Source organism: Lygodium microphyllum, chromosome 23 (genome assembly GCF_053477565.2).
Source record: "Lygodium microphyllum isolate KBCC chromosome 23, Lygodium_microphyllum_v1.1.10, whole genome shotgun sequence".
NCBI classification, from domain to species: domain Eukaryota; kingdom Viridiplantae; phylum Streptophyta; class Polypodiopsida; order Schizaeales; family Lygodiaceae; genus Lygodium; species Lygodium microphyllum.
The window spans coordinates 7,408,003-7,425,026 of record NC_141157.1 but is presented as its reverse complement, the minus strand read 5'-3'; the positions used below and the strand labels follow the sequence as shown (position 1 = coordinate 7,425,026).

Here is a 17,024-nt window from a genome sequence, read left to right as displayed (position 1 = left end):
TAGACTTAGCCCAGGAAGGGGAAACACCCCGACCAGTGTTCATTGCCGACGACTTGACTGGTGAAGAAGAAACAAGTCTTGTCACTCTCTTGCGAGAGTATATAGACATGTTTGCCTAGTCCTTAGAGGAGCTACAGGGGGTAGATCCGAGTGTTATGACTCACAACATACCCATGACGTCGGATGCAACGCCGGTCAAGCAGCAACCGTACCCTATGAATCCGAAACACGCTCATGCTGTCAAAGAGGAAATTGACAAGCTGATGAGAGCTGGATTCATTTACGAAATTGAGTACACAGACTGGGTATCACCCATAGTCATTGTGATGAAGAACGGAAAAATCCGAGTGTGCGTTAATTACAAGAAGGTGAACGCTGCTACGAAGAGAGACAACTATCCATTGCCGTACACCGAGCACATGCTCGAGAGGGTGGTAGGCAAGGAAGCCTACAGTTTTCTGGATGGCTTCTCAGGGTACAACCAGGTGCAAGTGCATCCTACGGACAGGCACAAGACTGCCTTTGCCACCGAGTGGGACGCCTTTGCATACATAGTCATGCCCTTTGGGTTGACCAACGCCCCTGTCACTTTCCAACGTCTCATGTGTACCATCTTTAAGGACATGCTTTGCAAGGAGTTAGAGGTCTTTGTCGACGACCTGTGTGTCCATTCGACCTGATCAAACACTTAGACAAACTCCGCGCAGTCTTTGAATGGTGTCGCTTATATTGTCTCTCCTTGAACCCCTTGAAGTGCCAGTTTTGGGTAAAGCACAGATGCATCTTAGGACACGTGGTGTCGAAGAACAGCATTGCCACTGATTTCTTGAAGGTCAGGGTTATTGTTGACCTTCCACCCCCAATTAATTACAAGGGAGTTCAATGCTTCTTAGGCCATACAGGATACTATCGGCGGTTTGTACTGAACTATGCGCTGATTGCTAGACCATTGTACAAGCTGCTGATTGTCTTTGAGTGGATCGAGGCATGCCAACGAGCGTACGAAGAATTAAAAAAGGCCCTAACAACAGCACCAATCCTACGAGCCCCAGATTGGACCATTACCTTCTACGTGCACATCGATGCTTCTAAGTTTGCCATGGGGGCAGTGTTGTGCCAACCTGGTGAGCACAACTTAGATTATCCAGTGAGCTTTGCTAGCAGACAACTCACTGAGATGGAGATGAACTACTCGACAATAGAAAGAGAGGGATTAGCCATGGTGTTCGCTATGAAGAAATTCCGGCATTATCTGTTGGCCACACCCTTCATCTTTTTTGTGGATCATCAAGCCCTGCTCTATTTAATAAACAAACCTTGTGCTACAAGGTGCATAGCTCGATGGCTCCTCCTGCTTCTAGAGTTCGACTTCTCCGTGGTAGTACAAAAGAGAAAACAACATTACATGGCTGATCACATGTCACGCATCCCCACAGGAGAACCCATTGGACGAGGCATTGTTGACGAATTACCCGACGCCCACCTATTCCACCTGTCCAGCGAGAGAGACTTATTTAAGGCTAATCTAATGCCATATTGGGCAGACGACATAGTCCAAGTACTCGAGCACGGACTACTTGAGCGACCAATAGAAAAATCCCGACTTAGGCACTTGATCCTGAAAATCCAGCCCTACCAGTTGATTGTAGGACAACTCTATAGGCTGGGGCAAGACGCATTGCTGCGTAGATGCATGTGTGAGCATGAGATGCGCGATGTGCTCTCAGAGGCGCACAGCATTACGGGAGGACACTTTAGTGGAGACACGACATCACGAAAGGTGCTACAGTCTCAACTATGGTGGCCCGCACTTTTTCATGATACCAAGCGATTCGTCAAGCATTGTGACGAGTGCCAACAGACAAAAGTCTCGATTCGTAAAGATCAAATGGAGTTGATCCCAATTATTGCTTGCCAACCCTTTGAAAAATGGAGAATCGACTTCATAGGGCCCATCAGTCTTGCGGCGCAGTACTCACAAGCCAAGTATATCATTGTGGCCACGGATTACCTCACAAAATGGGCAAAGGCAAAAGCCACACGAAAAAACGACGCGAGGACGACTGCCAAGTTCTTATTGGAGCAAGTGATCTCGCGCTTCGGCTGCCCCATCGTTCAATTGGTTAGTGACCAAGGCACGCACTTCATCAGCGAAGTGATAGCACATCTCCTGTCCACCTTTCTCATTATCCATCACAAATCCTCACCATACTACCCTCAGGTGAATGGCCAGGCAGAATCAACTAATAAGATTATTATCAATGTCGTGACTAAAGTAGTCTGAGTCTCACGCAGCGATTGGGAAAACAAGCTGATGGCAGCCTTGTGGGCCTACCGCACAGCTTATAAAATGACTGTCGGCCAAACCCCCTTTAGGCTGACCTATGGAACTGAGGCAATTCTACCATTAGAATTCTTCATTCCTAGCATGAGAATAGCACTTCAAGAACGATGGGAAGGAAAGGAGGCATGGATGCAATGCCTGGTCGAGCTTGAACGCCTGTTAGAGACTCGTCTCCTAGCCACCCACGCGCTTATCTGTGAGAAGGCCCGATGTAAATGCTGGTTCGATAAGCATGTCAAGCAGCGCGAGTTCGAACAGGGTGACTTAGTGCCCCTTTACTTGATCAAGGGGCATAGGCAAAAAATGAAATTCAGAGGTCTCGGACCCTTCAAGGTTTGTGCAATCAGTCGAACCGGCAATGTCGAGCTTGAGACACTAGACGGTGAGGGAATTGGCTTCTTCAATGGGGGCAGTCGTGTTAAGAAGTACTACCCTCCCACGCATCCTTTGCATGAGCCACCATTGTCAGAACCGCCGGTCAAAGTACGAGTAGCTATGATCACTGAAATCAACGAAGGGGAGGAAGAAGCCGTAGAATCCGCTTACCTCCGTATCACGGTCACTGCCAAGCAAACATGCGCTTTCAACGCCTTGATCGACGAGGGAGCTGACTTCAACGTCTTAACCCACAGTCATTGGTTCCAACTTGGAAAACCACTACTTCAACCCACAACCGCCAAATTAAACCCATATGGGGCCCACTCATACGCACTTCTCGGCAAGTGCAGAGTCGTCGTTTCTATCGAGTCTGAGACTGTTCCAATGCTTTTTTACGTATTGCCAAGTGCTACTTACGCAAGCACGGAGTCACTGCTGGGGCAAACCTTCAAAAAGCAGACTCACTGCAATGTTGATTATGAGTCACAGCGCATCCACCTAGCAATAGGCAACGTGCGCATTGTCACAGCTTTCAGCAAGGGCTGCGCGACACCATCACCATCCGAAAAGCCACCGATAGAAGCATCTGACAACAAGACTAAGGAGGGGGGTAGTGCGAGGCCACCACTCCCCAACTTCCATAAACCGCAACCCGCAGCAGCCAAAGCTAAGGCCCAACAGCCTCGCTTCCAGTGGGTACCTAAATAGCCGCAACAATCGCCTAGGAGTCGACGCTCTTATCCTCATAAGACCCAGAACTCTAAACCTAGGAAACCAAGACGCAATCACAGGAAGCGTCGCGTGATCAAGCAAAGATGGGTCCCTAAAGCCCTCTTGCATGCGCAAGGCTATTACGAGGGAAATACCTGGCTGTGGATCCCTAAGGTCCCTATGGCCAAAGGCACTATTCATATGCCATCCTCAAGCTTGATCAGCCCACGTCCCACAACACCTCAAAACCATAAGCCACAGTGCTCTCCAGAGCCCCAACCATCCGACTCATCTACGCTTCGGCCCAAGAGAGTCGCACAAACCTATCGGCCCAAGCAACAGCCACACCGTCACAGGAGGCGTCATCCGACCAAGTCAATCTGACTCCCCAACGCAAAGCTGGCTGCAGCACTCCATCTATTGTGGCTGACCCTAATCCACCCATATTCCGAACAGCCTAACTGCAGGCTCAAGGAAACTCCCAACTGCAACTATGTATTGTCAAGGCCTCTAGTTCTAGCAAACCTCGGCCACCCATCGGCCTTACGCCCTCCTATGAACGAAAATCCTTTCTAGCGCTAGCCACTGACCTTGCGGAGGACACCGGGGATCCCAAAAGGTCCCCATGGCCAAAGGCACTATTCATACGCTACCCTCAAGCTTGATCAGCCCACGTCCCACAACACCTCAAAACCATAAGCCATAGTGCTCTCCAGAGCCCCAACCATCCGACTCATCTACGCTTTGGCCCAAGAGAGTCGCACAAACCTATCAGCCCAAGCAACAGCCACCGTCACAGGAGGCATCATCCGACCAAGTCAATCTGACTCCCCAACGCAAAGCTGATTGCAACAGTCCATCTATTGTAGCTGACCCTAATCCACCCATATTCCAAATAGCCCAACTGCAAGCTCAAGGAAACTCCCAACCGCAACTATGTATTGTCAAGGCCTCTAGTTCTAGCAAACCTCGGCCACCCGTCGACCTTACGCCCTCCTATGAACGAAAATGCTTTCTAGCGCTAGCCACTAACCTTGCGGAGGACACCAGGGATGACGTGGTGGAATGCATTAAATGACTCAATGCACCTTCGTGTCGCTAGCCCTCAGCTATGAGTGCTTGGACTTAGGTCTATTGGAAGAACCCTTTGCAACAGAAGTGCGCAATATGCCTTGCTCTTGGGAGACCTTTGAGTTTGCATTTGCAAAAGCTTCTCGCTCCGCTGCTGAGTTGATTCACAGCGAGATCTCCAAGGAGCAAGCCATCAAACAGCACCTCATCACGTCATACGATCCACGAACCACTTCTGCTATCACTGACCAAGAAATCGCACAGTTATCACACCTCGCTGATACTGGATTACCTTTCTTGAGGTAGTGATACGCTCTTAGGTTGCAATGGGAAGTTGAAGGATGTCGCATAATGACCAACGCTGAGTAGCGCCGCACCATCAACACAGCCGAGTATGATCCCACTTATGTCGCGCCCACCTCGTAGAGTGTTAACCACTCTTCAAGGCCGACCCATGGACGAGCACATCAAGGGGTCTCCCTACCTTGAGTGCCTCTTAACAGAGGAAGAACTCCACATTGAGAGTCGGGTCGCCTTTGGTAACTTCCTCACAGATGTTCTCACATACATCACACACATAAGAATTCGACCCTTTGATTTGGACCACACAGCTCAACTGAAATACAATCGAAATTTCTATACTTGGCTCCTTCACAAGTAACTCCCATCCCAACATGCCGAAAGCCCTTAACCTTTTGACCCTCAATCCTAGGAAGGATTCTTTTCAAGATGGAAGGGGAGGGGGTAAGGTGGAATGAATCAGATGAGAAATGAATCAAAGGGGATAAATCAAAGTAAAATTAGCAAAAAGCATAAACATGTAGTATGAAAAAACGGACGGGGTAGGAAAATGGGCAGGAAAACTTTGAAGTAAAGGGCAAAAAGTCCAAGTTTAAAAAGGAAAATCTACATGGCTTCCTAATGAATTCATTCAAAAAGCATAGAGTTTTTCTTTTCCAAGAATCAACGAATTGATAGGTGAAAAGTAATAATGAAAGTTATGATTTATGGCAGGAGCGTAAAATGTCGCAGCAAGATCGCGCCCATCGACTCCCATTCACAGACGAGGAAAGGGAGCAATACCGCATCCATCTAGAGAACCGCACCTTTAGCTAGCTCAATTTCCGAACCATCCACAACATAGAAGTCGTGGTGGCCATGGAGGAAGCAGACAGGAGGGTGGTTGAATAATGCAACCTCACGAAGTATCTCGAAAAGTTCTCATAGGAGCCGGACCACCTGAAGTGCGTGGAGTTCCTTAGAACATACAACCTAGATCAAGAATGTGGTATTGTAACAGTGGGCAGAGGAGAAAATGCAAAGCAGGTACACGTCCGGTTAGACCCAGCCTTGGTGGAGAAGGCTTTGGGATTGGTACCAAAGACGGAGAGGAAAAATTTTAGGGTTGAGAAGGAATGACTTAGTGTTTGGTAGAGTTCATTGGAAGATGCTTACTGATTGTATGTTCTCAGCTAATGGTTGTGTAGCTATTCTTAAGTATACCAAGTCTAAAAACAGGATGTATACACTTTTTGCTAAGAAATTAAGCACTATGGTGTGAGACAACCGCATCATTAGATGCTATAATCTTTTACTTAAACTTTTTAAATTAATACATATTTATTGCATTGTAGAACACAATATTTGAATCCGAATTATTATTATAATATTGTGCACCACCCTCACAGCTAACATTCCTTAAGAACTCGTATTTAAGATCGGCTGTGGCATTTGCAGCCCACTATCGTATAAATCCCATGAATTTCCGAATAACAATTTGTTTTTCTGAACGAGGGATTTTCGTATTGCAATGACTTGACTCCTTTGTGGTCGTTTCTGGAGAAGGGGCTTTGTTGCGAACAAAGACGCGTAGTGTACAATAGCACTAAGTTTGGACAACAAAATGAGTACTCCTGCTCCCTGTAATTGGGATTATATAAGAGGGGCCTTGAAATTGTGATAAGGAGGAAGCATGTGTAGCAGCACGCACTGTGGTTAATAACTTCGCTTTGGCAGTGATGTATTGAAAGGATGGCCGCCTACTTGTAACGCCAGGGGAAAACATTTGTGTGAATATTTGCCTTCTTCGATGGTATGGTGAAGAGCACCCCACCAGAGGCACGACGTTAATCCTGACCAGTGCTTAATTATAGCAAACTTACGTTACGTGATCTTCCGGAATTAATGGTTTGTTAGGGAAGCCTACAGTTTGGTAACGTAGTATTCAGGGTGATTTAGGTTTGTGTGGAGGGGCTGTCACATTCGTAGCTGCCTTCGCTGGTGGGCACTGATAGCACTTGGCAAACAGTCCAAAGGAGTCAATCTGGTGGACAAAGTTTGTTATGCTGGCCCAACCGCCGAACCCGAATCCGACGACCAGAGTCCATCCTACCACAAACATGTTGAGGAGATATATAGCTACCCAGCTCCTGATCAAGGGAGGAGGCTTCTCTACAGCATTCTGCATATAATAAAGAGGAATGAAATGCCACCTTAGACATGTCAATATACAGTGCAACTACCATCCATTCTGAAAGTGTATGCACATTACATAAAACTGAAATAAATGAAGTGCATGCCCGAGCATAATACAAATTCAATTCATGGACAGACTTTAAAGCAATTTACTTTACGCAAGAGCCAACAAAGAGCTATATGAGGTAGCATACTAATAATAATATGGGTGAGACATGCATGAGGAACCAATTACCTCACGGGCAAAGGTCGTGCGGTAAGTAGCCATGTGTGCTGCAGCTGGTATGATATAGACAGTGAAGGTAACCAGCAGGGCACCAACTGCAGAGTTGATGGGCCCAAAGAAAGGAAAGATGATTGCCAAGAACCATATGGGTAGAACGACCGGTATCCGCACCAAGGCCCGGACAAATATGCTCCGGGATGTATGAAAACCAGTGACTTTCTCCCACACAAAATATAGAGGGGTGCAAGCAAATCCAAACGTTATGAACTACACGCAGCATCATGACATACACAAGCAAATTAGTGTCATAATGAACAGCAGCACAGTCAACAACTCTAAGCTAACTGCAAAGATTATAGCTCTTAATATCAGTAACAATTCATGTGAGGAAAGGGGCTCTTTCCCTTGCATTTTCCTATAATGTTCAACATCATGAGCCTCTGCGAGGGAGGAACCACATAGGCTGGTAGCCCCCTACCCCCAATCACACCTAACTAGGTATGTAGTTCCTCCCTCGCAGAGGCTCATGATGCTGTCATAATTCACAAGGTGGGAATTATAGTGAAAATTCATCTAAGACTTCCTGTGAAAGCTTTATGATGAATAAATTTTGGCCTGTGTTAGGTCTAATATATATTCCCAGCTTGCAGAGCTTGTGAGTTAGCCAGCTTACTTGATGAATCAACATCAGAACCACGGCAAAGTCGCGGAAACCAGTTCTGGGCAGCAAAGCAAAAGCATTGGAATGATCCAGCAGCAGGTCCCCAAAAGCCCAGTACACACAGGTGGCAGAAGGCAAAGTCAATGTGAACACATACAGTGTGGCTACCAGATAGACCCATTTAAACTTTCGAGGCTTCCACATGGCATGCATGATTTCTCTGCAACATCACAAGCAACCAGTTAGATCATCACGAATTTTGCCATTCGCTAACACCACATGGATGCAAGCAAGATCTCTCTACAACGGCCATATTCTGAGTTGCAGATAGGCGATTAGAGCACAACACATCAGCTAAAGACATGGACACAAAATATATATACATATAGGGTCAACTGATTCATATCTTCGTGTATGGATCACCGAGGGCTTTAATACAAAGGCGTTATTCAATTCAGTGTTGCAATTTCAATTCAGGCAATGGAAATTAAAAGCAAATCATACACTGTCACTGCATGTCCTCCGAAGGTGTAGAGGATATTTGTGGCCCCAGTAAAGTAGAGCACCATTTTATTGGGAGCTGAATGCTGTACATTTGGTACCTGTTGACAGACATTGATCGAGTTAGACCATGTCTGCTACTTAGCTCCCTGACGTCTCTTCAATGCATTGCTCAAGGAATCCAGTTATCAATACTATAATGTTGTACGCGGACTAAAAATGTCACTAATATGCACTAATATGTATCGATCGTAAACTACCACAATATGGCATACCTGTCCATGCACAAGGGCAGCTATCGTCAAATACCATGCAGTGTAGGTTGTCATAGCCAGGCCCAGAAAAGACCAGATGCGATAGTTGTGGAAGGTTGGGATAAATACAGTCAAAGCGCAGCAGGCTCCGAATATGTACGTCCAGGTGCGTTTATCCAGGTGATCGTTGATGTAATAGATATTGCTGAGTTTGGACAATCACGGTGAATCACCCCACAGAAAACCAAAAAAGCAAATAGTTCATGTGAGCAATATCATTATACTGCAAAGCTGTGCCAGATCATAGCTGAGAGGGAAAGATCAAAGTTAGCAAACTCAAATGAGATTAAAGCAAGCACGAATTGGGAAGCAATATAAATAAAGTCTACGGAATTGCCCAAAAGCTAAAGGTTTTGGATGTAGAATTGTAGCGTTATATTTTGATCACTACTCGCGGAGAAACGAGACCTCATGAAAAATGAATTGCAAAAAATTTTCAAGAGCCTTCAAAATCATTTCAAGAGGAAGAGGAAGGTCCTACGGCTTGAGCTTTACAGGAATTTTAGTAATTATAAAAATGGCAAAATACGTGAACTTTGATTCCAAAATCCCTTTAAAACTTCGGGTTAAACGTTCTTGTATCCGTTGCCGAAAATGTTTTTTGTGAACACTGGTTTTGATGAAAGTGGACGGTCGATTGTTTGTGAGATTTCCTATTCTACGTATCGATCGGTCGAAATGCAAAGTGGCTGTTTTCCAAGAAACACTAAACCTTTATCTTCTTCAAAAGTAAGCATGAGGATTCAAGATGCCTAGCCAGCTTCAAAGGTAAGCATGAAGAAGATCAGAGCTACCTGTAAGCTGCTTTGAGTAAATCATGACATTTTGAAAGGTTGTGCAGAGAGGGGAAGATAAATTCTAATTTCATTCTCGTGGTTGACTTAAATAAAAATCCTCCTTCCCAGCAGCACGTTTACCAAGCACGCAAATAATTTCATACTGAAGTTGTTTTACAAATAAAGTTGCCTGTATGATATTCACGGGTTCCAGGCTAGGGTCCAGAACATTAAGATATAATAGAACACCGAGTCCGTAATATAGTTGTGACAGCATGAGAAAACAGTTCGGCTGATGTGATTGCCTTCCCTAAAGCATACATAGAAAGAAATATATGTATAAGGTACAGACTTTACCTTCCACATCCAATAAGTTGGATAACTGATCCAAAGAGTAGAAATGTGCAATTGAAGGCAAGTCCAATAGCCTTCCAGTATGGCCCCAAAAGTCCATCCAGCACCTCAAACCACTGCCATTATTAAGTATAGACCATTCATTATATGTTGAGCACTGACCCAAAGAATATTACAGAGGATGGTATACTATTCACCACATACAGAGTGTAAGCACGGGAGAGTACTTTGTTCTGCTAAATTCATGTAGGTGTCATTCATTTGGTTACCTGGATAACATGATTTTTAAAGTTTACGTTCTCTTTTTCCTTGCGAGATCTGTACTCTACATAAAGGCAGCTGATCAAATATGCTGTCCAGCTCCCAAGCAATCCATAGAACATTTGAAAGAGAATGCCTGACACGAAACCCAGTTGCGAGAAGGAGTAGGGAAGTGTTAAGAGAACTTGTGCAACCTGCATGGCAAAACATCGAAGTATATCAGCATTCTACTTGAGAACCTTACAGTGGTTTAAAGCTTTTCGTGTAATAATTCAATAATTGTTTCCTGACTCTTGTGATTCTGGACTAAGTGAGAGAAGATATGATGGACAAGTCACAAAACGATAAAAGCATACTACAGTGCATTGACGGCATATTTTGGAATGAGCACTGAGATCCATGGAACGGCTATAAAGATTTATCGAACTGTGAAGCTAAGCACGGCTAGGATGAAGCATCATTATTGCTTAGATGGAGGAGATCTAACTCACCACACAAATATCATGACATATACACTCAATCTAGTAAGAGTAGGAGCATTAATGCAAGAGGAGACTAACGAAGGCATATTCGTACAGTTGCATGGTTGCTTACATGGATAAGCTTACATGTTCACCCGGTACACACATTATTTTGTTCTTTTGTCGAACACACGCACACCAGACACACGGGCGTGCGTGGCACGCATGCACGCACGCATGGTCTGCTGTATAACACATTAGCCCTGATTTGGGCGTCCAAATACCTGATTGGATGCACAGCTGAACCAGGCATCATAGACTGAGCCTCCATCCCACAGGAATGCCTTGAGTTGTGTCTTGAAGGAGGTATCAACGAGCCCATCCTGCTCTTGCCTATCCAGCTCCATCTCTGTGTAGTTGCCTACCATAGCCTGCTCTGCCTCCAGCTTGTGAGCTCCCATAATGACGGGGGGCATGAGCGGCTTTTAATATTGCCTCTGTTTTAATGCTTAAACAATTAACTTTCTCAGATCGGAGAGACTAGCTTCTGCAACAAGAGCAGAAACAGCTACGAAGCTGCACAGCTATCAAATCTTGACTAGAGAGAAAGAGGGAGAGGAATACTAATGGATAGATAGTATTAGAAGGAAATGAATCTTTTTTTTCTGGGTGGCGGAAGAGGGTGGTAGTTCAAAGAGTCAAAGGGAAAGATTTGCGGGGAAAAACGGCTACAACGACGACGACCAGAGAGAGAGAGAGAGGGGGGGCAAGGCGAAAAGGATGCCTGCATGCAAGCAAGGGGGGGCTGGATATTATGCCCAGGATCAACCACTCTAGTACCACTACTTACAGATACAGCTTCACGAGAGAGAGAGGGAGAGAGAGAGAGATGAATAGAAAAATATTCTCACTAGTAAAATCGGGCCAGTTGATCCCAAAAACACGGACCCAACGATGACGGAGAGATCAGTCACTCGTGTGTGAGAGAGGGGAGAGAGAGAGAGAGAGTGTGTGTGTGTGTGAAATGAGAGAGCATGTTCAGAGTCTTCAGACAGAGAAGTAGTACTGTTTCTGCCTTTCTGCTGCACCTGCTGACTGCTGAATGAGATGAGTCGGAGAGGAGAATAAGCATACGCACGCCTCCTTTCTCTCTGTCTCTCTAGACTCTCTAACTTCCGCGCGCGCGCGCTCTCTCTGTCTCTCACGCTTGCTACCACTACCTACTTTCTTCTTCGTCTAAGGGCCTCAATGATCTGAAAGCCTTGTGGGAAGGGAATCGATCTCTCTGGCGTTGTGCGCATCAAACGATGGAATTACAAGGCCTTAATATAAGCGCACTTGTTTTTTACTAGCCCACGATAAGACGTTGAGTCACTCTCACTCTCTCTAGTCTCTCTATCTCTATCTGGGTCTCTGTTGATCCCTCGCTCCTCTCCTCTTTGTCCCCCGCGAATAAATACGCTATCTCAGTAACATCGACGTCTAGCCTATAAGCTGGCGCTTGCCTGCCGAGAGACAGAAACTGTATCGAATGGGGAGCTGGCTCTCATAAGTCCATGGCTGATGGCTCTCTCTCTGTCTCTCTCTGTGTCTCGTCTTTTCTCCTCGGTTGAGGTGTCCAGCTCCGCATACCAGTTTTATTGTTGAATTTCAGAGGTCTCGATGGGCCGGGTCGAGACTCGAGAGAAGAAAAGGAAAGCCGCACGAGAGAACACGCGCATGCGGGGAGAGAGAGAGAGAGAGAGAGAGAGAGAGAGTAGTGGGGCGGGGGGGGGGGGGGCAGAGTCCAGACTCCAGAGGCGGAGAGAGAATCGAAAAGAAAGGAGAGATCATCGATGGAGTTGTAATCACTACTGTCGAGGCTATACGAGCGTGAGGGGAGGGGTGCTTATTTCCATCGAGCGGGGTGACTTATGAGGTAACCCAAGTTAATATAATATGAATATGAATGGAGTGGGGTCGATGGATGTAATAGCATTAGTGACCTAGGCCTACCTAGCCATCTGCGGGCGAGGGCGAGGGCGAGGAGCGGGGAAGAAAAATCGTTGTCGCTGGCAAGCAGAAAAGCAAAAGTGAAAAAGATACTCACAAAAAAAGCGGGTCAGGTTGGCCGGCCGCTCAAGTGGAGCAAGAAGGCCCCGCCCCCGCCCCCGTCCCCGCCGAGCATGAGGTCAGCGATGTAAGTTCCTTCCAGTCCTGGATAGTGCAAGAGCATGAGGTCAGAGGACGCAAGTCATGTAGAGTGTTGGTAGCGTATGACAACACATACTCACACCCAAAGAGCTAACTACTCCTGTTTGACTTGACAGTATACATCCTCACCAGAATGGTTTGATTAGGACGTGTCATGAAAAAAACACGTGTGTCCCCATGGATCCAATATTTTTTTATTGTCTTTTATGCTTTCGATCTAGATTTTAACCTTTCCTAATATTCCATCCCTCTTTGAACTATATCCCTAGCGCATTCCCTTATTAAAGCCTCTAAAAGAAGTTATGCATTCTTATGTTGTCTAGTAGCTACGAACATATGTTCAAGGGTAATGCTACTACTATTATGCTCAATTTCTATGATTGAGCAAGCAAGGCAAGGGTCACACTAGTGTATAGTGATGACAATCAACCACCAAGGTCTTAGTGGAATGTGCTATTCTTTAGACAATTTCATTTTTTAAGTTTAAAAAAGTTTAATATGCTCAATAAAAAAGCTGAAAAGAACATTTGCCATGCCATGAGTTCCCCACAAGTCATCGTAATATTCTTTGTTACATTCTATAAGGTATCCATTGTGGCTAAAGATCCACTAACAAGTTCGAAACTTGAAAAATATCAACATGTTGAAGTCATCTTTGTCTCAGCAAAACACTTGGAGCCTCAACAAAAAATCTAAGCTTTTATTGATATATAAAGTAGTCTTAAGCATGTGAGAGAAAATAGAAAGGCAACATCTAGAAATTTAGTGAAAAGATGTGTCCAAATCTATTTGTTAAGAGAAAAATGAAAAACAATTATTTCCTTATCTCTTGGATGGTATTCCCTTGTACTTCTACAATCACAACATTTATATATTTAGAGCAAGTCTCACAAGAGGGGAAGTGACTATTTTGGGAGCACCTCACAAGAAGATCTACATGGAAAAGGAGTGAAAGTCAACTTCTCACTTGTAAGGAGGAAATCCAAAAGGTTATGCACCCCACATGAACTAATGAGCTTGTAATATCTTGAAGATTCATTTGTAATGGAAGAGAATCTTCAACATAGATATTTAAACTTCATTCTATTCCATCCCCATCAATTGTTCTTATTGGGAGTTTCTCCATATCATTAGAAAAGTTGATGGGCCTTTATTTCAAGTGAAATAAACAACAACAACACACGATCAATTGTAACACGTCCACACATAAACAAGCACAATCATTTGGAAGAGGTGTTTTCATGTGTTTAGCTATTTGATCAATATTTCATCAACATACTATGGATGGACCTTGTGGAACATATTGTTCCCGTCAGAAGCTTATAAAGGAGCAAACTCATTGCACTCTCTTCTCTCATCTCTCAATCCTCTTCTTTACATGTTGGCTAGCCATGATATTGCCTTTGTGAAAGGTGTAGCATGCATCCATTGCTAAGATTTTTAGCAATTTTTCTTATTCTCATAGTACTAATGGTTCATCAAAACAAATGGACAAATTTCTAATGATAAGTAGCCGAATGCTAGAATTCTTGATGTACTCTGAATAAGCTAAAATTTCATCAATACAAATAGTTCCTTTTAAGTGGCATTCTTATATGCTTCATGGTATCCATTGTTAATATGCCATTTGTAAGGAAAGCTATTAATTGTAACGTGCTCGCCTATCAGCTGTCCAAGCATGTTTTAGCGGTCCATCGAGAAACAAATCTAAGCGTCGCCACCTGGCATTCCCAGGGAATGTTTCGGGGTTTGTTGCCTAGGGTTTCTCGAGTCCGCCTCACAACGAACATTCACGGTCAAATCCACTAGGATCGACTTGAAATCTGGGTTCCTAGGGCCAATGTCTCCTAACAGCATTCTAGCGTCGGGTTTTGGACATCCTACTTTATGCAAAGATGCCCAATCCGAAGCAGATCCATACTACACTTGGTTCAAAGAGAATGGGAAACGAGAGGGATGCGCCGCTCAACCTCTCTGCCCGTAGGGCATAGTCTCATTCCAGTCCCCTAAAACAACATGAATCTGGTTCTGACTTATCAATACCTAAAGTCGAACGGCGATAAATCCTTATGAGAAGCCTCCCAGTTTTGTGGAACCACCCTATCATAGGATGGACCCATCGGTGATTCCGTCCACCCGCTTCCCTTGATAGCTTTAGTTTTCTAATTAGGTCCACATTTATGTGTGACTTTTAGAATTAACTTCATTAATTAAGCCTTTTAGGGCACATGGTTCGTTCGCATAATCTACAGTACAGACACGAAAACAAAACAAGCAGTCCTTTTGTCAAACAAGTTTATTAACATATCTTCAAGTTAATCTTTGTCTCCTACCTATACAGGAGAATTATGTATCTCTTCTGTCCAACAGAAGTACCCGGTCCCAAATCACATGGCACCATAATTTCCATTCTTTATCTAGAATAGGATCTTCCAACGCCCTAGATGTTGGGTTCACGGCAGTCTACAGCTCCGTTCCAGACTTGGTAAGGGGTGTCCAAAGCTCCACTGACCCCAAGTGACCTAGGAGTGAGACACACTTTCTGTGGCTGGCCTTTTCACCACTCGACCTTCGGCCTGTGAATCAAGTAGTGCCCTCTTGGGGTAATCTGTGGTGCGATCTTGGAGATGATCCACTCATGCCAATATCCTTCCATAATTAATCAATTAAGAAACAAGCATAATCAAGGCAATCAGCCCTAATATCATCTTCTAGGAAAACATCCCTTTATTTCCATGGCAACTTGTCATTACAGACCCTCGCCATGCATTTGCCATCAACACAAGCCTTGGAATATTTATCCAAATCACAATGCAACAATCAATTGATTGAAAGAAAAACATGTAGGGTGTTATTCAATCAACCAACAAAGCTAATTGTATTTTTCCCAAACAATACAAGAATAGATGCGATAATAATTCCATTGCATTTTACCTCTCCCCCTTGGGTCCAAAGAGTAAAATTTACTTAACATTCCCTACTTTCGGCTAAGGCATATGCTAAAGGTTCAAATACTATACACAACGTAAGTCCTATCATTCCAATGCAAATTAATCAATCTAGCAAGAGCATTTATGCCTCTTCTCTAAGTGACATTTATCTTTTAGTCTTTCCCTACTATGCAACATTTTATCTTGGCTTTATCTTCCTTTCTCCTAAGGCAAGGAGTCGTATGTCATTGATGTAAAGTTCACACAATCTCTCCCATGTATGTACCGTCTATGTGCATTTGGGAACCTTAAACAACATTGTCCTAGGTAAAGATTAATCAAAGACTCATCGATGCTCAATTCTATAGAGTCCCATATGCTGCTTATGCTATGCATGGATTCATCACATAGCAACTAGGTGTAATTTAACTTCCCCTTGATCCAAGCACTTCACAAACTTAATCTTTGAATATTTGAGATGCGATTTATCATTTTCAATGATCTATTCTAACACCACAAAGTACAGAGCCTAACGTATCTCATGCGAGAATCAAAGCAAGAATCTATCAATCTAGAAATACATTACTTATGATGGGAATCACAGTTGGATTGACAGTGATACCTTCGCCTAAAGCTTCATTGCTGGTTGTAGGATTGCCATTTGCAGCACTTCACAAACCTAATCTTTGAATATTTGAGATGCGATTTATCCTTTTTAATGATCTATTCTAGCATCACAAAGTACATAGCCTAACGTATCTCATGCGAGAATCAAAGCAATCATCTATCAATCTAGAAATACATTACTTACAATCGGAACCGCAGTTGGATTGACATTGATACCTTCACCTGAAGCTTCATTGATGGTTGTATGATTGCCATCTGCATGCAACATTCTTCACTTAGAGACAACCGTCCGTAAGTAGACTCAAGAGATTAAGAAGGCGGAATAGATTCGAGATGGGAGAGCATAAGAGAAGATGGTTAAGATGAGGATCGAGATAGAGAGAATCGTGCAGCCTCTCGAGGTAACTCTTCTCTCTCTCTCTCTCTCTCTCTCTCAAGCTCTCTCTCACAATCTCTTGGAGGGGTATGTTTTCTCTCTACCTCTCTCTTGCATCCTCTCGGGGTCTCCTTATGCTCTCTTGTGCCTCCCCATGCCTCATATTTATAATGAATTAGAGAGGAGGGGATAAGGCTGAGAACAAGAGTTCTTGGTGGAGGGACTCTTGGAAAACTCAGTGATCTGATGCTTAACTCCTAAATCTGATGGTTCTATTGGCTCCAAAAGGGGGGTAAAACCCCAAGACACTTGAGACACTTGGTTCTCAATTCACTCCTTTTCTCTGTTCGAAGTGCTATCTACTG

General features: G+C 44.3%; 1 protein-coding gene across 1 annotated transcript; it reads right to left on the bottom strand.

Annotated features, from left to right (window-relative positions):
* Positions 1–6,146: 6,146 nt before the first annotated feature.
* Positions 6,147–12,237, bottom strand: LOC148015846 (auxin transporter-like protein 3). Its single transcript, XM_087664875.1, has 8 exons — positions 10,818–12,237; positions 10,081–10,266; positions 9,815–9,927; positions 8,643–8,826; positions 8,371–8,468; positions 7,879–8,086; positions 7,215–7,472; positions 6,147–6,965 (listed from the first exon to the last, which is right to left on the bottom strand). The coding sequence occupies exons 1-8, from the start codon at positions 11,007–11,009 to the stop codon at positions 6,729–6,731; spliced, it is 1,476 nt and encodes a 491-aa protein (XP_087521001.1). The 5' UTR covers positions 11,010–12,237; the 3' UTR covers positions 6,147–6,728.
* Positions 12,238–17,024: the final 4,787 nt, after the last annotated feature.